General features: G+C 43.3%; 1 protein-coding gene across 3 annotated transcripts in view; it reads left to right on the forward strand.

Moving 5' to 3' along the window:
* Window positions 1–612: 612 nt before the first annotated feature.
* The window catches only part of FLT1 (fms related receptor tyrosine kinase 1), a 196,781-nt gene continuing 174,901 nt past the window's right edge, over window positions 613–22,492 (forward strand). For 2 of the 3 annotated variants that reach the window (XM_023208746.1, XM_023208747.1), the window contains exon 1: window positions 613–958. In XM_023208746.1, coding sequence (XP_023064514.1) covers window positions 895–958 — 64 coding nt within the window. In that variant the 5' untranslated portion in view covers window positions 613–894. The remainder of the gene's footprint in view (window positions 959–22,492) is intronic. The other variant, XM_023208745.1, reaches the window with a different exon arrangement.

Consider the following 22,492-nt stretch of genomic DNA (forward strand, 5'->3'; position numbering starts at 1 on the left):
GCTCCATGTTCAGTGCCTTGTGCCGAGGGTCTCTGGTGCCTTCCTAGACTTCTCCGGACAGTCTGACGGGGTCAGAAGCGGCGGGACAGCGCGGGAAGAGCGGGCAAAGTGAGACAGCCGGACTGCGCCTCAGTCCTCGGTGCCAAGAACACCGTCGCGGAGGCGCGGCCAGCTTCCCTTGGATCGGACTTTCCGCCCCTAGGGCCGGGCGGCGGAGCTTCAGCCTTGTCCCTTCCCCAGTTTCGGGCGGCCCCCAGAGCTGAGTAAGCCGGGTGGAGGGAGTCTGCAAGGATTTCCTGAGTGCGATGGGAAGGAGGAGGGGCAAGGGCAAGAGGGCGCGGAGCAAAGACCCTGAACCTGCCGGGGCCGCGCTCCCGGGCCCGCGTCGCCAGCACCTCCCCACGCGCGCTCGGCCCCGGGCCACCCGCCCTCGTCGGCCCCCGCCCCTCTCCGTAGCCGCAGGGAAGCGAGCTTGGGAGGAAGAAGAGGGTAGGTGGGGAGGCGGATGAGGGGTGGGGGACCCCTTGACGTCACCAGAAGGAGGTGCCGGGGTAGGAAGTGGGCTGGGGAAAGGTTATAAATCGCCCCCGCCCTCGGCTCCTCTTCATCGAGGTCCGCGGGAGGCTCGGAGCGCGCCAGGCGGACACTCCACTCCGCTCCTCCCAAGCAGCGGCGGCGGCTCGGAGCGGGCTCCGGGATTCAGGCGCAGCGGCCAGCGGGCGCCTGGCGGCGAGGATTACCCGGGGAAGTGGTTGTCTCCTGGCTGGAGCCGCGAGACGGGCGCTCGGGGCGCGGGTCCGGCGGCGGCGGCGAACGAGAGGAAGGACTTGGGCGGCCAGGTCGTTGGCCGCGGGGAGCGCGGGCACCGGGCGAGCAGGCCGCGTCGCACTCACCATGGTCTTCTGCTGGGACACCGGGGTCCTGCTGTGCGCGCTGCTAGGCTGTCTGCTTCTCACAGGTGAGGCGCGGCGGGGGCCGGGGCCTGAGGCGGGCTGCGATGGGGCGGCCGGAGGGCAGAGCCTCCGAGGCCAGGGCGGGGCGCACGCGGGGAGACAGGGCTGCAGCCCGGAGAAGCTGGCTACGGCGAGAACCTGGGACACTAGTTGCAGCGGGCACGCTTGGGGCCGCTGCGCCCTTTTTCCGAGGGAGCGCCTCGGGGAGTCGCTGGCCTGGACCCGCGAGCATCAGCACTTAGACGGGGTCCGCGCTGGGGTTGTCCGTTTGCGACAGGGTTGCCGATCCCTTATCCAGCTGTCGGGTTGGGGTCTGACTGCCGAGGCCCCGGGCACTAGGAGCCCCACGCACCTGGACCTGCCTGGCACCCAGAGCCCGCTCCCAGGCGGCCTGGCGCAGATACGCGGGGTCGCCGGGAGCCGGGAGCAGAGGCTCCTGAATGCCTGCCAGGCTGCCCGGGGCGGCGCTGGGCTGAGGCCGGGGCGTTTGTGATATTGGGCACTGGCCGCGACCTCGCGCCGCGAGAGTGAAGGAGGGGAGCCGATTTGGAGGAGACGCGTGCCTGCGGGGAGCAGGAGGAACTCAGGAGAGGGCCAGCGCCGGCATCTCATGACCCACTTGGGCCCCTGAGCCGGACTGTCCCGGGGAACGCGCGGTGAGCGCCCGCTCCTCCCAGCCGCTCGCGGACCGCGGGGCCCCAGTGCGCTGCGCTCAGCCACCCGGGTGGGGCCTCTGCCGGGAGCAGGCGGGGTGCGTGGTCCAGCCCGTGTCGCCGACATCAGCGACCCTGACCGACGAGAGCAGCCCAGGGCCCACATACTGTTAAGTTACTGACTTACAAGCCTAGCCTTTAAAATCCCAGCGAAGAGAGGGCGGGCGATTTTGACCAAACGGTGCGGTTTGAGGAATCGGTGAGGTCCGCCCGCCACCTAAGTCAGCCTTCGCTGGGCGTTTGGGAGACGGGCGGTGGAACCGTCAGGGGCTGGGGGTTTTACCAGCAGTTAGACCGCCGCCATCGAGGGGTCAAAGCCCCAAGGAACTTGAGGGTTCGGACTCGCAGTCTCTGCTCAGTGGGGCTGAGTGGCGGAGCCTTGTGCCTCGTTCCCCTGGGCGCAGAGAGCCAGATTTCGGAGCGCCTTTCTTTTAAGCATCGTGGAGAAAAGGTAAAATATGAAATAAAATACAGTAGTATAAAATAAATCATTGCAATGATTCCCGGGAGGAAAAGTCAATAAGATGGAGCATATTAAAACCACCACCACCACCACAACAAAAAAGCTTGTTAAACCCAAAAAGCAGTAATAGTTAAATATTCTTTCTCAGTGGGAAGACTAACTAGACCGTCAGTTTCCAAGTAACAAGTGATAGTTCCAATTAGATTGGTGAAACTACTAAACGCGGAGACAGGAGGAAGTAGTAACTTCTGAGAACTCACCGTTGGTTGGGAAAGATGCTAATATAACCATATTACATGTTGTATTTTCTATTTCACAAATACATTTTTTGTTTTGAAAAGTCACTTGTATTAAAATATAATTGCTTAGAGAATTTAAATACCTCACTCGACTATTATGTAAAGATAAATCTAGGTAAATTACATGAATCTAAAATTATGGAGGGAAAAGCACGTGATTTATTAGTTTTTCTACTTCACATAGATATATCTTTATTTCAAAAACATGCTGACTTTAGTGAAGCATCGTTTTGTTTGTAATTGGGACCAGCTTAGATCAGTGGAAACTTTACAGAAACATGAGTGGGATCCTCTTGTGATTTTTCTCAGATTATAATTTACTGAAATGGGGCAGCAGTTTTCGAACTCTGATTTTTTTTTTTATTTGCACTTTTTTGGAAGAAAGGACTAATATTGGCAAGGTGAGAACCTCTTTACCTGACAGTTAACAGAATACTCTGTTAGATCATGTTAGCTCAGTCTGCAGCATGGGTGCTTTTGAAAATCCATAGTTTCTCTGTCTGGTTAACAAGCATCTCACAGTAAAACAATCAGCTACCACCTACTTTACAAATCGCATCAGGGCTTTCATGCTCAACTGAGGGGCTGCATATCCGGGAAGCAATGTCTAGTAAGAAGCCACATTTCCGCCCTGCAGAGTTCTCTTGCATCATTATGAACCTGGGTCTGCTTTCCTTCAGATGCTATGTAATCTTTGAATACTTATCAGCTATTAATATTGTGTGTGTGTGCATGCCTGGTGTGCACATGCATTGAGATGTAAAATAACCAGAGGCTCAGTAATACAAAAAGATCATGCCTTTCCCCTCTAAAGAGTTTATTTACCTCTTCTAGATCTTCTGGGAAATAAAAAGATGCTAATAATTCAGATACTTGCAAGTCCTCTCTATTGCTCTTTCTCTGTAAAGGATACCAGTACTCTTTCTCCAGCTCTGAGTCTCATTTCCTACTTTTAAGGTATCAGCCTGGATGAAAGCTACACATCTTTTTCTTTGTCCTCATTTCTCTTGAGTTCTCGAACAGCTAACATTTACAATTTACTGTAACTAAGTGGAAATACTGAAATCATGAATTTTGTGAAGGAAGTCCACATTAATAATATTAATGTGTACATGAAAATACCTATTTCAAATTGAACGCAATAAATCTCTTAAAGTTAATTTTTTGTAACAATTTTTGTTGTTTTCTCCAAGGTTTTATGAAGCTGCAATTTTTTTTGGTCTAAATTGCATATTCGAAATACTAATTATTTAGGAGCTTTGGCAGCCTACATAGTTTTCCAACTTTTACATCATGTTACAAATGAACTGTAGGTGACTACTTACTCCAGTTTCGCAAATATTTTTACTTTATCTTTTAGCACTTTGTTCCATTTTTTTAATTTCCCTGTTGGAAATTCTATAATAGGCTATCTGGTTTCTTTTCTAATGATCACCAAATGGGTACTTTGCTTTCGTATGTAAAATGAAGACGTTAGAATAGGTGGTTGATTTCTAAGGCCCTTTTGTGACTCCAAAATTCAATTAATGATTCCAAGAAATGGCCTGAACACCATGTCTGTCTTTCTCTTTTTCTCTTCCCCACCTTATTTATATTTGTATGTAGAGTGAATGAGAAACCATATGATGCTGGAGCTGTTAGGATGAACTGGGTTTCCCCTGCTAATCACATTAAACTTTCTTTTTCTCAAGTAGTATGTACCTAAACAGCCTGTCAGTTTGGCCTTGTGTAGGCTGTTTTGCAAGAGATGGGCTGGTAGAGGATGCCTGAGCCAGCAGTCATCTTTATCTTGGGCTTTTTTTTACTAGTAGAATGTATCTCTGTAGGGTAGATGCTCCCTCAAAACTCTAGTTGCATTAACTCTTCTAAGGATAGCAGTCATTTTAAACCCCTATTTATTTCTTGAGTTTTAAAAACTAACACTTATTTGCTTCAAAATGGCTTTATTCTTTTTTAAAAAGATTCCAGATTTTAACAGGGATACTAAACTCCTTATTTAAGATTGAGCCTACTTTACATGACTTTTAAGAAACAAACTAATTACTTTGTTCTTTCCAAAAATGATTGAGACATTTATAAATCTACTTCAAACTTGTTTAATATGGAAGTTGAAAGTGATGTGTTACCAAAAAAATGGTTTCATATTGACCAAAATAATGTAATGTCCTTGAGGAAGATTATGCAGCCTGTTGCGATCTACACAGCAGAGTTATAGCTGATGTTTGACCTGGCTTGGGCAGTTGGGCAAGACAAGAACAAATAACAGAGTAAGTAGCTACTGTAGTGCTTTAAACTGAGATGTGTCTGTGGGTGGGGATAAGAATGGAGAGAAAGCGAGAGAAGCTATCTTGGCACGTGAATGTTAAAAGCGAAGCCTACTGGTGTTAGTAGAGACCAGGAGCGTCCAGTTCGTTGGTTTGGATCTCACAGTTAGGGGTGTGTTGGGTAGTAAGTAAATATCATCATTTTTCAGTGTGTTTGTCATTGCAGGTAGGGGAGGAAGGGCATCTGAAGTCATATCAGACTTTTTTTTAAGTAAAAATATATTACTGTGAGTAGTTAAAAGCATAGACCATCTGCTGCATTTGGTTTAAGCAATTTGGTAGAACCGAACAGTCCCTTCTGCTCCATTGGCCTTCATCTACAGGAGAGGCTTGTAAGAAATGACAAGATCTCCTGCCAGATGCTTTCCAGGATCACTGGTGGTTCCTCGCACTCTTGGGTGCTGTGGAAATTGCATGCTGCTGATTAAATTGCTGGATTTTATACCACATTGAGGGAGGGGAAGGAAATGGGAGGAATGGGGTATTTGAGGGAGGGCTTGAAAAGAAACCCTCTGACTTAGCTCACGGGGCTGCAGGGGGGTTCATTAAGGAAACAGTTGCATTGAGTCTGCTGAAGATAGTGGACTAGATTTCCTGCATTGCCGCTGGGGCGGATGTGGGGAGATGTCAAGAATTCCTGGGGATTTCCCATCCGTCTTGGTAAAGCTGGATGCCTGAAAGCCATTTCTGATTGCTGCTCCTTTCCTCAGTTTTGAGCTCTTTGAGGGATTTGATCTTGTCTCACAGACACGCATGCACGTTGTAAAAGCTAGATGGAACCTCATAGACCCCATCTACTCAGGCCAGAGATGGGGAAACCGGCCCAGAGGAGGCCAGTGCTGTTTTTCAAGGTCAACAGCTGGCTAGTGGCAGGCCCAGGAACAGAACCTGATGTTCCTGCTTACAGACAACACCTCTTCTTCACTGGTGTACTTCCTCTTCCCCAAAAGGAAGACAGAGGTTCAAATATTTATTGACTAACATTATTACAGTGCTAGGATTTCTTTCGAAATGACATCTTTTTAATATGAAGTTTTCTTCTATTTTCTTAAAGCACATAAGGGGTTTAAACTAAGAATCAAAATGAAGGCTGCTTAGTAGCACGCCAAGAGATTTGATGAGAAGATTAACTTTCCTTACGAGCACTTGGCATCCTTTTTCTGAACAGCTGTGGCTTACATACTTGTGGCTTATGGTACTAGCTTTGTCTTTCGCCACTTCTCTCCACACACACACACTGGGTTCCAGCTACACAAACTCTACCCTAGTCAAACAAATTACTCCCCCTTCTTCGGAGGCGCCTTCACTTTCATCACTGTTCATGCTGCTCCTCTGCCTGTAAGACCTTTTCCCTCCCTCTGTGTCTCCTCCTCCCCTACTTGCAAGATCCAGCCCAGTAATCACCATCTCTGGGAGCTCCTCCTTGTAGCTCCCAGACAGCACTTGCCATTTCTTCTGCTCTCCCGTAGCCCTGCGGTGTACCCCTCCTCCAGTAATTCTCACTTTGCATTGTTAGGATTTTATGTGTCTGTGTCCTTTCTCTTTGGGAGAGACCCCATGTGTTAGCTGTCAGACCGCTGGTACCTAATATAAAGCCTTGTACGGAGACTCTGGGTAAGTGTTGGAACGAATGAGTACATTAATGAATATGTAGCCACACTATCATTTCAAAGAAGCAATCTCAGATACAAATTTATTCCATAAATTTATTCCAGTATAGTAATGTGCTCCTGCCTGTTCATTTCGCCTCATTTACAACGGATTACTTACAGCAACCGTTCTCAACAGATAATATTTGTCCTCTTCAGTGAGCAGTTGAGATGTATGAGATCAGCTATGCTCTTCGACTCTCTGAGAAACCATCTCGTGTCCTCCCCTCCTGTGTGGGCACAGTGCTTCACTGGGGCCTCTGAGCCACCAAAGCCAGGCTCTGGTCACTGCAGAAGTCCTGTCTAAGCCTCTGTTGGTGAGGTGCTAAGCACTTCAGCCTCGTCCTGCAGTGTGTGATGCAATTTTTAGAGAACAGAGTCCTCAGATTTTAGGGTTTGACTTTTTTGCCCTCTCTTAGACTCAAACCCAAGTCCTTGGGTGCTGGGCTGAGATGCATACCCTGAACGACAGAGGTCTGGCCACAGCCAGAACCAACTCTGTTTTAAAAGGGGCATTGGTTATAGGACCACACTGGTCTGTCTAACTTCCTCTTTCTTTAGGATGAGGTCTCCTCAGTGCTTCATGTAAATGGGTTCCTGGCAGGACCACCCTACTAGGTGTTAGACATATTCTTAAAAATTGGAATCCCATGGCTTGGGCTCAAACTGGTGCCTCCCTATCCTCACCCCCATCCCGGCCCATGCTGTGCATGCCCACACCGTACTCCAAAACATGCTTCTCACTGTGTGCTCTGAGGTCCAGAAACATCAGCATCCCCTGGGAACTTGATGACTCAGAGCCTATACTTTAATAAAATCCCCACGTGTTTGTTTGTTTTTTTCATTAAAAATCGAGAAGCTTTAATTTTAGTAAAGGATCCAAAGTCAGTTCTGGTGTCAGGGTTCATTTCGTTTTATTTTTATTTATTTATTTTTTGAGACAGAGTCTTGCTCTGCCGCCCAGGCTGGAGTGCAGTGGTGCAATCCTGGCTCACTGCCACCTCCACCTCCCAGGGTCAAATGATTCTTGTGCCTCAGCCTCCCAAGTAGCTGGGATTACAGGCATGTGCCCCATGCCTGGCTAATTTTTTTGTATTTTTTGTAGAGACAGGGTTTTGCCATGTTGGCCAGGCTGGTCTTGAACTCATGGCCTCAAGTGATCCACCCGCCTCGACCTCCCAAAGTGCTGAGATTACAGGCATGAGCCACCACGCCTGGTCCCATTTCCTCTTCACTAATACCCTAGTGATAAACTTTGACATGTGTGACTAAGGGACTAGACCTGGGCCAGACAGGAATCTCTCTCTTCTGGCTCCCATGTTGGTCTCGTGCCGCCTTCTGCTGGGACATCTGTGTCCTCCTCCAAATTCTTTACAAAATCTTGTACTTGGCTTAGACTTGTAATCAAAGTAAACAGAGGTTGTGGTCTTGAAGAATACCATGGGTAACCAAATCATGGGTGGCGAGATCAAGGTCCTGGAATATATGGATTTGGTGGAAAATAGTAAAGATGCAATTAAATAGCCAGGTTTTAGCCATAAGGTTCTACGAGGCTTTTGCTTCTGAAAGAAAATGACTTGGTGGCAAAAACCAGCAGTGGTAAATATCCTGCAGAATTTTTGGTTGTCAGGGAGGTGTCATTGTCTTGCTGTTGTGCTGCGGCCGATCACACATTTCATGTGCCTCTTACTGGCTTGAAATTGAATGTATTTGCACTTACATTCTTCCTTGTCATCATTGCCAGTCTTGACAAATGCTTTTACCCTTTCACAGATTATCACAGTGCTCGCAGGCACTTTTTCTCAGCCTGGGCTTCTATCTTTCTATTTAATGGGTGGGGCACAAATGGATTTCCTCTCAAGCCACAGAACCACCCATGTGGTCTACACAGGCAGAGCTACAACAATTATCAGATTCTTTTGTTAAAAGAGGCCTGAGGTGAACCTAGCATAAATGAAAAGCCTTGGCTGTTATTATACACAAATATAAAACCACTTAAACTCAAGGCAACCTTTAGCAAAACCCTAATTAGGAATTAGTCTGCCAAGTGATTTCTATGAAAGCCTTTGTCTCTCTCTAGGGCCACGGTCCCCAACCTGGGCTCTACATTAGAATAATCTGGAGAGCTTTTAAAAATCCTCGGGTCTTGGCTGTACCCCTCACCAATTTAATCATGAACTCCTGAGAGGGACCTAGGTATAGGTAATTGTAAAGCCCTTGGGTGATTCCAATGGACAGCTGAGGTTAAGAATCTCAAATTTCATCACACATTAGAATCACCTGGTGGGCTTGCAAAACTAGCTGGCTGGGCCCCACCCCAGAGTTTCTCATTCAGTAGGCTTGGGGTAGGGCCAAGAATTTGCTTTTCTAACAAGTTCCCAGGGGATGCTGTTGTGCCTGGTCCAGAGATCATACTTTGAGAACCTCTGCCCAGGGGCTAGTTTGAGAGGCCTGGCCACATGGAAGGCACCTGCCCAAATGCCAATCTGTAAAAGGCACTAAACCATCACTAGACATACGACAAGGTGGAAGAAACGATGAGAATTCCTGCCAGGAAGAGTATGTGTTGGTGAAGTATGCAAGAAAGAATATTTAGAGCAAATGCCAGGGCATTGAATCAGTGAGTCTAGATTAAATTGCCTTCTGAGGAGAAGGGGGACTGTGTTGCCGAGTGAGGTAGGTACGTTAGCGACGGAAGTGAATTGCTGGTCTAGACTAACAATAGTCCTCCTTCTCTGCCTTTTGCTGTGGAGGGCTCAGTCTTTCCTCTATGTAAATATTGGCAAACACCATACCGTTGGCCTGTCCCGGGCACCCCCATGCCTTGGTCCAGCCCTGGTTTCCTCCAGTATGCCTGCAAAATTGCCTCTCCATCCAGGCCTCTGTATCTGCATTTCCGGGGCTGGGATCAGTATGGCTTCCACTTGGGTGGCTGAATTCTACCCGTTGGGGCAGGGTGGCCTCCTGACTTTCATGATGTGCCAGGGTTCTGTCCCCACGGTTGTGAAAAGCTACTGCTGGCTGGAGACAGAGCTGGCCTCCTATTGTGTGAAACCACGTCCTGGGACACTTCTGACACACCAAGAATTCAAGCTGCTTCCCCCTTCCTGGGAGCATCCAAGGTAACCTGTAGAGCATTTAATTCTTAATATTGCATGAGCTCCACTTTGGCGCTTTTATTTGCAAATACAGAAAGAGCATACACTTGAAGGACCACACAGTCACTGTTTCTACAGGGCTGAGGCACAATCGCCATTTGGATCTGCCATCTATCGCTACATAACAAGATGTGCCAAAACGTAGTCACCCACCAGGACAGTGCATTATGCTTCATGATTCTTTTAGACCTTTGGGCTATCCTCAGCTGAGTAGCTTTCCTTCGAGTCTCACCTGGCTCTCTCGTGCATCTCTAGTCCCTGGCATTTCAACTGGGTCCTTGGTGCTGGGCCTCCCTGTTCATGAGATCTTTCCTCATTCAGTAGCCTGGCCCGGGGCTTCCTTTTCCTGGGGGCAGCGGTGTTGCAAGAGTGTAATGGTGGAAGCTGCAAGGCATATTGAGGCTTAGGTTTTGGAACTCCTACAACACCGCTCTACCACATTGTATTGGTCAAAGCAAGCCCCGCTCAGATGCGAGGGGTGGGAAGCAGATGCCCCTCTGTGTGGAGAGGAGCACAGCCTCACCAATGGACCACACCACTGTTTCACACTTCATGTTTGCTTTTCAGTCTAGCTCTTAGGCTGGAGTTTGGCCAAGAAAATACAGTAAATAACTTATAATAGTAAATAACAATAAATACTACATAATACCTTTGACCCTTCTAAACAGTATCTGAGAGTTAAAGGAAAAAACAGGCCCTAGAGTACAGCTTTCTGTTCATACGTCACATTTTGTTTTGAGTACCTGGCAGGCAGCTGGGCAGCAGCCTCTGATGACTAACATGACACCAGCAAGGGAGGACAGCTGACCCCAAGATTCTGAGTGCAGGCAGCGCTGCAGCTTCTTGGAGCTCCTATTATAGAGGCCCTGATTTAGCACCTTTTTCTGAAGGTGCAGAGACTGCAGGGACAGATATGCTTTCGGGGAGGGAGAAAGGAGGCAACCAAGCCCTACTGACTATACAATCAATATATGTATTGATTGACATGTATTATTTTATTCAGTCCCGAGAGGTGCGGTCCTCTTAACCATGCAAAAACTGATGCTTAGGTAAATTAAATACTTTCCCTAAGACCACAGAAGTGGTAAGTAAACCTGGAATTATTTGAATCTGAGTCTATCAGACTTGCAAACCCGACATTTAGGGCTCCCCCTGCCATGCCTTCGAACCTAAATGAAAAGAGGAGAAGGAAAAAGCATCAAGGGGAGTGTGCTAGTCTTTCCCTCCTTCTATCCTTGGAGTTTGGCCATCTCCAAAGAATGTGAGAAGCCACTGCTACTCCAGCTTCAAGTGGCCTTGGGAGATTCCACTGCTGTATGTGGCAGACACTGTTCACATCTCCAATAAGACAGAATTTTAATCATGTGGGTTTTCTTATAAGCATTCAAGGACCTCCCAAAAAACTTAAAGCCAGAAAAGGAACAAAGCCATCAGGGACATGATTTTATGTGGACTTCCAAACTGCTTTCCCAGATATGACTTTAAACCCGTTCAGATGACAAAGAACAGCATGAGACCCGCACTTTATTCTAGAAAAACTTGTATCAGGCAGGTCCTAGGAAAAAGCTGGGACTGCCCTCTCACAGATGGCTTCCAGGAATCCAATGTGGGCTCCTCTGCACCTTTCAGATCCCAGAAAGCTCACGGCTTTTCCAGAATGAAACTGAAGTACCTCAGGGAACGACCTGGAAGTGCGTTTGACCCTGAAGGCAGATGCTACATGAATTGGGTAGGGGAGGACATTAACTGTCCCCCAGGGAAGGGAAAGGAGTGTAAGAACTGAATATCTCAGCACAGGGCACTTTCTGCGTTAACTCAATCAGGTCTCTTCCTAGCCATCTACCGTGCACACCTGTAACTTTATTTTATGGATTGAAACCCCAAGACTGAGGAATCCCTGCTGACTTGCTGAGGGCCCCCCATTTATGAAACAGCCAAGCCAAGGTTCAAACCGAGGTCTTTTCAATTTTGAAATCGGGGACTCTTTCCACCAACGTTTACTCAAAATATCTTGAATGATTAAATCTAGGGATTAAAGGAAAAAGGCAAGAGTTTTGTTTTCAGGGTTTAGAATAAAAAACTGTCATACTTGTGAGAAAAGACAACCATCCAAGAGACTTTTTCTCAAACAAAGTGACCTGTCAGTCACTTTGATTGCCCTGTTTGATTGGCAGTCCTTGTATAGTGAGCAACGCTGGGAGCATTTATTTAAGCCCTGTGGCCCCTGTGTCTCTCCCTCCTCCTTAGCATAGACCTACAAGAAGTCAAGAAGGAGAAAATAGTGTTTTCCTTCTTCTTTCTTGACCTGTTACTCGGAGAAGGACACTTTTTCAACCAGAATACTGTCATGTTACCAGAATCTGAGAAAAATCCTATCCTGCCACCTATTGAGGAGTTTTGTCTTTCACTCCAAAGAAAAAGCTGGAAAGTCTGGTCAAATAGATACATGCTTTAGATGGAAATTATATAGAATGGTGTGTATACTATGTAAAAATATACATGGTGGCCATATATGTAAAAATCCACTGTTGGATTTTTAGGATTGTTTTCTTTCTCTAAGTTGGCATTAGAGAAACTAAAAATGTATGTAAACAGATGGGGAGGCAGGGATATACTAGAGAGGGTTGCAAACAATTTCAAAAGGCAATGTAAACGCTGGCGACAACATTGCATCTATGATTAATGGTATTGTTTTCTTTTTGGGAGACATTGTCTAACTCTCTTTTTCCACTTAATGTCTCCTGCTGGATCAGATTTTTGTTCTCTGCCATTCTTTGAAAATTTTTATGGCTTCAGAATCCTCTCCATAAAGAATTCTGGTACAACTAGAGAAAAATATATGTGTGGAAATTGAGTAACTGCAGTGCCCTGGAATGAACTTTGGGTACCTGTAACTTCTTGAGCGTTAGGAAATATTTGACACACATTGTTGGTGTACAAACTAAAAGTGGTTCAACCACTCACACTTCCATCCCATCCTCTGTCTTCAAAACTGGTCAATGAAAAATACCCTATCAAAGTATTTGCTACACAAAGTCACTTAAAAGGCAAATGTGAAATTCAGGAGACTAACAGGAATGAATTTTCCGGAATTTCTACTTCACTTTAGCCTTTTGGGACTGACATTAAACTTAGTGGTTCTATATCCAGATATATCTTTTCTTGGAGTAAAATCCTAAACTGTATAGAAATAAAGTTTGCTTGATTGTTGCTATTTCTTAAATGTGCTTTGTAGTCCAAACCAATGGACATGGGATTGCCTTGCTGGAGTAATTCATTCACCATTTTGGGATAATGTTAAATACAAACTTAGGAGGGGAGGTTTAAGAAATACTCCTCTTCCAGTGATTTGGAGGGCTGTATTTTCTTTTCCTTTTCCTTTTCTTTCTTTTCTTTTTTTTTTTTTGAGATGGAGTTTCACTTTTGTTGTCCAGGCTGGAGTGCAATGGCATGATCTCGGCTCACCACAACCTCCACCTCTCGGGTTCAGGCAATTCTCCTGCCTCAGCCTCCCGAGTAGCTGGGATTACAGGGATGCACCACCATGCCTGGCTAATATTGTATTTTTAGTAGAGACGGGATTTCTCCATGTTGGTCAGGCTGGTCTCAAACTCGCGCCCGTCTCGGCCTCCCAAAGTGCTGGGATTACAGGAGTGAGCCACCACACCTGGCGAGGGCTGTATTTTCTCCCACAATCTCATGAGGAAAAACATGAGTCATATTAAATTTAATTTTACTGATCCCAATTTTATAGCCAGTCATTATTCTAGATTCATACCCAGTTTCCAAGCTGAGTTCAGGCATGTGTAGAAGACTTTTATAACATTTTAATACATTCATTTAAAGATGCTCAAGGGATTATCATCAAGTAATCCATTATATTTTATTTTGAGGTATAGATATGGTCGTATTCATTGTGTTACATGTTCATCATTGAATAAGCGTTCTTATTTTTTAATTTAGCTGAGTTTTACTAAGATGTATCACTTATGTTGGTGAAGAATGTGTGACTTCCTATACTAAAAGATGGGGTCTTTAAAAACACAGTGTACATAGTTTGCAGGAGATCTCTATTTGTTGACTTAGCTTATCTTCCATATTTCTCAGTATTCACCTATTCTACTCCTTTTTTTTTTTTTTTTTTTTTGAGATGGAGTCTTGCTCTGTCGCCCGGGCTGGAGTGCAGTGGCCGGATCTCAGCTCACTGCAAGCTCCGCCTCCCGGGTTTACGCCATTCTCCTGCCTCAGCCTCCCTAGTAGCTGGGACTACAGGCGCCCACCACCTCGCCCGGCTAGTTTTTTTTGTATTTTTTTAGTAGACACGGGGTTTCACCATGTTAGCCAGGATGGTCTCGATCTCCTGACCTCGTGATCCGCCCGTCTCGGCCTCCCAAAGTGCTGGGATTACAGGCTTGAGCCACTGCGCCGGTCTCACTTCTAAATGACATCCCCTAAGAGGCCAGCTTAGAGCTGAAAGACCTTCAAGAAGAAGGAATGTTTTTGATCCATCTTTGCAGTTGTGAATCCAGTACAGTGCCTGGCACATAATAGTCACTCAATAAATACTGGCTGGACTGACTGAAATCATATCCTGAGCCATTTCTCCAGGTCTGAGACCCTTCTAGGAGTCATGGTTCCTCATTGGTTCCCCTTCTAAGTGTGTGTGTGTGTGTGTGTGTATAAGCAGAGGAGGTTAGGAGAAATATGCCCAGGAGCTGGCAACAATTCTCCCAATTCACAGGCGATGTTCTGTTCCTTCCATTTGGGTTATCCTCTAGGTCCAGTGACCATTTTCTCATTTTTGGCTAAGCTGACCATGTTCTCCTGACTCAACTCTAGACTCAGGATTGAGAATGAGGACTTACGCTGCCCACCTTCTACAGAATTGCTTCCCAAAAGATATTTTCCCTGAGATGAGCCTTCCTGCTAGGATGCTGTTAACTGACTCAAGTTCCCAAACAGCACAGAAGATAGTTGATTGGAACCTTCAATTTCTAGGTACACCAACAAAGCCCGAGTCACTTTTAGAACAGTCTAAAGGACTCCAGAAAGATGTTTTCTATATAATTTGGACTTCATAAACTGCATCAAAACAAGCTGAAAATTAACATCAGAACTTTATCACATTCAGCCTTCCAATCTCATTTCATCTCTCCTCCATTTTTATATACAAAGCAAATGATATTCTGTCATTATTTGTAATCGATTCTAAAGTTGGAAGTCTGTATGAGGAGAATAGATAAGGCTTTGTACTGTTATAAGGCTTTGTATTTTTTTTTAAATTTTTTTAATTTTTTATTTTTTGAGATGGAGTCTTGCTCTGTCACCCAGGCTGGAGGGCAGTGGCGCGATCTTGGCTCACTGCAAGCTCCGCCTCCCGGGCTCACGCCATTCTCCTGCCTCAGCCTCCCGAGTAGCTGGGACTACAGGCGCCCGCCACCTCGCCCGGCTAGTTTTTTGTATTTTTAGTAGAGACGGGGTTTCACCGTGTTAGCCAGGATGGTCTCGATCTCCTGACCTCGTGATCCGCCCGCCTCGGCCTCCCAGAGTTTACAGGCTTGAGCCACCATGCCCGGCCAAGGCTTTGTATTGTTATAACTTTGTATTGGTTGCACAGATAGTTACTATTTCTGCCATTGCTTTGTCACCTGGAATGTGAACATTTTGGTTGAAAATGATTTCCTCTTGGCCCTGGGCCATGTGTGGTACTGGCTAGGTGAACTGCCAAAAGGAAGGACACGTTAAGAACATGAAGTCCTGGCTAATGCATCATATCTGACAGTCCTCATTCATTCCCTCATTGCTGAGTCTCCACCCCGATCATCTTCCATGGTGCTGTGTTTCAACAAGCACAACATGACCTGAATATGTATCTAAAGCATGATTACTTGTGGCTTTTTTCCCAGTAGCAGGTGAAGTCAGGTAGACCCCAGACAAAAAATATGCTAACCAGAGCATTGAAAGAAGATGATAGAGCTTTCTCCTCCCAGCATAGAGGCTGAGGACAACAGAGTGGTGAGAAATAAGGAAATGTATGTGAAACTGTTAGAAGAAAACAACTGTTTAAAAGGGAAGATGAAGCTTACAGAGTGGGAGGATGTGGAAGTCTTTGAAGGAGAAAGAGACTCTGCTGTTTCTTTTAGCAAATACACATTGATTCTTCAGGTCTCACCTTCAACTTTATTTTTCTAATAAAAGACTCTCACTCCCTGGGCTGAGTGAGGTACCTCCACACCTGGCACTTCCCCATGATAACACACAAATATAATGTAATTTTCTAGTTCTTTAAGCAGAAATTATTTTTATGCATCATTACATATATATCTATATAGACTTATTTATCTGTTGTTCATGCTAAGCTATAAATACTGTAAAGGAAGCAACCACGTTTGTCTTGTTCATATACCTCTTGGTATATGTTCAAAAAATTAAATGAAAGAGTAAATGTTGAGGTTAAAGATGGAAAAATAAACAAGGTAAGGGAGTGAAAGAAAGGGGTCATATAGAGAATGTAGTGCAGGGAAAAACCAGGATTGGCTGATGGTAAAAGAGAGATAAGAAACATAGGTAAATGAGGACAGGGTTCCCAGACTCCTGGAATTGCACCTAAGAGTCCAACCCTTCACCCAGTTCATCAGTCTCATCCAAAGGAGGTGGTGGCTTAATTTCACAGGAACAGCTTCAGCATTGGGCACCTTACTGCCTTTCCACAGAGCTGTTCCTTTTGGTTTTATGTAACTTCTGCTTACTGGTTTTGGTTTTGTCCTCCAGAATGAGCTGCTTCATAAGTTATTGAAAAGCTGTTAGGTTGGTGGCCAACTGATAACAGAAATTGTTGTTGTTTTTCTTCTATCAGAGATATAATGTCTTGGATGATTTTTTCTTTTTTTTTAAAAAAGGCTAATTTCTAGAAATAAAGTTCTAGGTAGAGTAATGAAGGTGTATGAGTATACATGCCCTGAGAATGAAAACCAGCATTCCCCAGGCATTGAATACAAACAACTCTAAAGTCTTCTACGGGTATTTGTAAGGAAGGCCTTAATACCACATGCCAAAATGAGTGAAAAGTTTTATTTGGTAAATTATTTCTTTTAAAAATTGAGATACTGCTGGTGAAAATGCACTGCTTTTAATAGATTACTTTTCCTTCCAGAAACTTGACTCTCAGCAAAACTTGTATAACATGAATTTCATCTAAGATAAGATTTTTTGAAGTTTTTGAAATCTTAGGAAAGCACAGCTCTTACAAATATTTACTACATGAAGGATATCTTAAGAAAATGTGAAATTAGAAAAACCCAGAATAAAAACTAACAGTTTAATCAACATGTCCACCCCATTTTCTAAGTATGATTTATCTCCAAAATACGTGTAATGAAAGGCAATTATATTTCAAAGTGTTTAACTTAGAAGGAAACTGATTTTGACAATAGAAAACACAATCATCAAGAATTGGATTTAATGAGTCTTAGAAATTTGCTAATGTAGCTTTCAAAAACTCAATTCCCCCATGATGGATAACTTTATTGCACAGTCTTGGCCATTTAAATCTCAAAGGTCAGAGGGTTTGTATATATTATTGGTTGCAAAGATAGAAATCTTCTCAACTTTCCTGTTAGTGAGTGAATTTAAAGTATACCCTTTATGAATAGTCTAAAGGACTCCAGAAAGATGTTTTCTATATAATTTGGACTTCATAAACTGCATCAAAGTAAGCTGAAAATTAACATCAGAACTTTATCACATTCAGCCTTCCAATCTCATTTCATCTCTCCTCCATTCTTATATACAAAGCAAATGATATTCTGTCATTATTTGTAATGGATTCTAAATTTGGAAGTCTGTATGAGGAGAATAGATAAGGCTTTGTATTGTTATAATAACACTTTTGGCTTTTCTGGCATGAATAGCTACAGTGCTAAGGTGCACACTTGTCTGTCTCCCTGTTTGCCAGCCTTTCTTCTTCATTTTATTATACAAAAATGTGAAGGCACTATTTGGGAATCAAACTAGAAACTTGAAAAATATGCATTTTATGGTAATTTAATATCATCACATTACAGCTCCATGACATATTCCTTTTTTTCCAGAAGGAACTGTGTGTGGATCTGAAGATTATGTCACATGACAGGTTATAAGATGTAGCTGAATAAAATTTAGAAGTTCCAATTCCCACTTATATATTTTAAGTGTTCCATGGCAAGCTCCTATACTGAATTGACAAAATATCTCCCAGATCTTTTCTGTGAGACTTTCCTTCTAAGGGAACCCACAGGGATCCACACAAATGTTAAATCCATAACATTGAAACATGCTGTCATCATCTCTATAGATGCCTGGAACTTTGACACTGGACAGTAATGAAAGCAGAGTATTTGGTAAAATATCTGGACATAGACCAAACTGTAATCCTAATGCTATGTAAAACAGAAAAATTTTCCATTTTAGATTGCGAGTCACATGCATTCCATACTATGCTTCCAAACTGGGTAATTGTTTATTTTAAGAGAACATGGAGGATGCCTTTGGCAGAACTGAAATTTGCAATCCTAAATAATTTAGAGATTAGAAGTCTAACATTAAGGGAGTTCGAGCATTTTATTAGGACTACTACTCTTAATAATACAACTCTATGCAAATGCTCTTGCAGCTAAAAGCATTTTGTCACTGATCAGATTCTGTGATTCTAAAGAGGATGCACAAATTGATAAAAAAAATTAACAAATTACTTTAAAAACTCAGTTACTTTCATTAAGCCACATGTATATTTAGTCTCACATACTCTGAGTGTGTTTATCGAAATGGCACCTCCACTGAGCAATCAGTTATCATGTGTCTTCCAGGTGTTCACAATTGGAAAATGTGTATATTCCAGCCTGAAGCAACTTCTGAGTAGCATAACACTACTGGCAATTATGATCCATTCTATAGGACATGACATCAGAGCTCAGTTTCCCCGCAGACCTCTGAACAGTGACATTGGATAAGAACATAAGCCTGTGGCGAGTATGCTTCAAATGTAACAAGTGCTCTGCCATTGATAGAGAAAACAGAGACGTGTCCAAGCCCTGCCTAACAGACAAAACGTTCCTCTATGCATTTTTAGGGTGTAAAGAGTGTTTTCTCTGTTCATGGTCCTTTGCATAACCAGACGAAGGTCTACCAGACTTCTCTACTGAATATTTTACGAGTTACATCTTGTGCCCTGTCAACCAGATCTTGACCTTTGCCCTAGGCAGCTCAGATAACTTTCATGACATCATATGGTAAACTGAAATGACATATTGTTAGACAGCTCTGTGGAGGTGGGTTTTTAACTCATTTAATAACAGACCAGCGGTGTAGAGTAGAGCATTTTTTGGGAAAAGGTAACTCCTTGGCCAGCAGGAGATTTCTCCCAAACCAACCTTAATTAACTCTGATGTCACATGAAAAGGAGTTGTGCATGGCTGTGGGTCATTGGAAGGGTAGGCCCCTGATGGTAGCCTGGTGACAGGCCTAATGATCAATGAATGTGCCCTGTTAAACTGTGACCCACAGAGAAGACAGTGTCAAGTAAAAAGCTCAGAGAGGCACGCGGAAGACGTGTTCCCCTCATAAACATTGACAATAGGAATGTTGATGGTATTAGAGCATTTTTTCCTGGTAAACATTTTAAACCACACAGATTTTTTTCGTTTTAAATAACTTTTATGAAGCGTAAGGAAAAATGAGTAAAGTCAATGACCCATGTATGGATGGGATGAAAACTGTCCAAGTTCTGATGATTTTAGACTTTGGCCACTTCAGTGGCTAACAGTGTGATGTCTTTTGTGCCAAGAGCTACAAAACCTATTTATGGGTTTCATTGACAGACAATTAAAATATGAATTGTAAGACAGCCTTAAAACAAACTAACCAGAGCAGAATTATTGAAATGAACATAATTGCGGAGAAGTGCCAATGCCAATTGCTGACATTAAACATTTATGTAATTTCTTGATTTATTTTTTGACACAAGACATAAATGGATTCAAGACATAAATGCTGTATACATGACTATTTTGAATTTTCTATTCAGGCTTTGAGATCAGAGACTTCACATATTGAATCAAATAGTTTAGGGATTACTTAGAATGGCAAAACCTCTAAAGCAAGAAATCAGTGTGGTAAAATAGTGAGTTTAATATACTATAAAGATTTAAAGGAAAAAGTAGGTTCCTAGGATTAGAAACTTTCTACAAACTAAATATAATGTTGCTGGACAGCAGCTGCCTAAACATTCAGTGCTATTGTGGACCTTGAAGACCAATAACATAATTACTCTAAAATAAAATATTAGGTATTTGTAAAGGTGCCCATGTGAAAGTCACAAATAATCTTATCTGCATAAGGGATTAGTCAGCAGTGAGTCAGAGCCTCATACTCTTGCCACATACAAGTCAATTTCTAAATCCCCGCCTAGAAAGAGCTTTCCCTAAGCCTAAGCTGAATGAAAAATGTAATTAAAGCACACACCAAAAACCTCTTCTAGTTCTACATCAACCTCCCCACTACCACTCAAACAAACTTGAAGTTTACAAGGAGAGAAAAGTGTATGCATGTGTGTCAGCTGGCGTGTGTGTGTGTGTGCGTGCATGTGTGTGTGTGTATTTATGTGCACATTCTTTCTTTACATTCTTTCTTGATTTAAGGCCAATTGTTTTGGAAGACAAGCACGACATTTTAAAAATTAATATCATTGCTAATTGTGAGATGTAAAAAATATGCTTTCAGTTCATACAAATCCCCATGGCTTTCACATCATCTATTTAGTCTGTTGGTGGATAGAATATGAACTCTCTGGCCTTTCTCCATCATTCTGGAAGTGAGAGGAGATGGGACATTATAATGCTCTTCATCAAAGCATGGTCCCTGTCAGCATAGCTGGTAGTGTAGTCTCCATTTAATGTGGTAATTTTAATCTAGGCATTCACTTATAATGTCCACTTCATCTTATCTGATAAATACTTGGATAGAGATATGACACAGAGGTTAAGAACCAAGAGTTAACTTTTTGGTTAAGTTTCAGAGTCCTATAAGAATTAGCATCGCAAATAAAAATGTTAGTAGCTTCTGGAAATTTGCAATTGCACTTTTAACCCTTCTCCCACCCTTGCCACGAACCACAAAGATTCTATGAGATTTAGTCTATGAGACTTAGGCCTTTAATAAGCTACCTCTTAAGGAAAGAATATTTTCTCTTATTGTGAATTATGTTTAATTAACTTCGAACAACCTTTGTAAAAGGCTCATGATCTTAAATTCAAATTTTAGGAACATGATACTTGGGGATCTCTGTTTAGATAAAGAGGCCATTTATCATGCAGGATTATGTACTACTGAAAATGCAGTAGGCAAAATCAAAGACAGATGCATTTCACTGGAAATAAATGGAATATACAGAGCTTTAAGTTAAAAACAAATAAATTAGAAATAAAAAAATTGATAGAAAAGGAAACACTGGATTTATTCAGAGAGTCTTAGCGACATAATTTGTTAAAAATTTCAATTTAAATAGGGAAAATTCAAAAATGCAATTAGGAGTGATTTAAAACTAACACTAAATTAAATTGAAAAGACTGTAAGGAGAGAGGGAACAGTAAGTTTTTTGCAACATGTTTGTAAGCTTCTACTATTAGGTAGTGATGTTACGGAACATGAAGGAAAAATTAGGCCTCTAAAATCAGCCTTCTAAAGTTTTAAGCTGGAGAAACAACTAGTGTAAAATCTCACACTGATGGGGTCATATGTGGCAACAAATTTCAAAATAACTGGATATTCTAGGCTTTCAACAGAACTCTGTGATTACTTTAGTCATAAGTTGTTGGGTTTTTAAAAATAGCAACCTTATTGAGATAAAGCTCACATACTATAGGAGGCCAGAATATGACACCTCAAAATAGGACTGTAAGAGACAAGAATATTAAAGTATATAATTCAGTAGTTTTCAGTCCATTCAAGAGTTGTGCAACCATCACCATTAATCTAATTTTAGAACATTTTCATCACCCCCAAAAGAAACCCCATGCTGATTATCAGTCACTCTCCATCCTCCCCCCACCAAGCCCTGGCAACCACTAATGTACCTTCCTGTCTCCAGGATTTCCCTGTTCTGAACATTTCATATAAATGGAATCATACAATATGTGGCCATTTGTGACTGACTTCTTTTACTTAGCACAATGATTTGTGGGGTTTGTGTGTGTGTGTGTGTGCATGTGTGTGTGGTTATTTTGTTTTGTTTTGTATTTGAGACAGAGTTTGTGTTGCCCAGGCTAGAGTGCAGTGGTGCAATCTCGGCTCACTGAAATCTCCTCCTCCAGGTTCAAGCAATTCTCATGCCTCAGCCTCCCGGGTAGCTGGGATTACAGGTGCATGCCACCACACCTGATTAATTTTTGTATTTTTAGTAAAAATCGGATTTCACCATGTTGGCCAAACTGGTCTCGAACTCCTGACCTCAGGATGCACCTGCCTCGGCCTCCTAAAGTGCTGGGATTACAGATGTGTGCCACTGTGCCTGGCCTGTTTTTGTTTTTTAACAATAAAACTAGAGGAACTTATTTTCTCATAATTCTGGAAGCTGGAAGTTTGAGATCAAGGAGATCAAGGTGCTGGCAGGTCTGGTTTCTCCTGAGACATCTCTCTGTGGCTAGCAGACAGCTGCTTTCTCCTTGCGTGCTTACATGACTTTTTCTCTGTGCGCCAGCATAATGTTTTCAAGATCATCTATGTGGCAGCACATATCAGCATTTCTTTTTATTGCCAAATAATACTCCATTGTAAGGATCTGCCATATTTTATTTACCCATTCATCAACTGATGGACATTGGGTTCGTTCTTTCTTTTCTCTCTCTTTCTTTCCTTCCTTCCTTCCTTCCTTCCTTCCTTCCTTCCTTCCTTCCTTCCTTC

This window comes from Piliocolobus tephrosceles, chromosome X, assembly GCF_002776525.5.
Source record: "Piliocolobus tephrosceles isolate RC106 chromosome X, ASM277652v3, whole genome shotgun sequence".
Taxonomy (NCBI): domain Eukaryota; kingdom Metazoa; phylum Chordata; class Mammalia; order Primates; family Cercopithecidae; genus Piliocolobus; species Piliocolobus tephrosceles.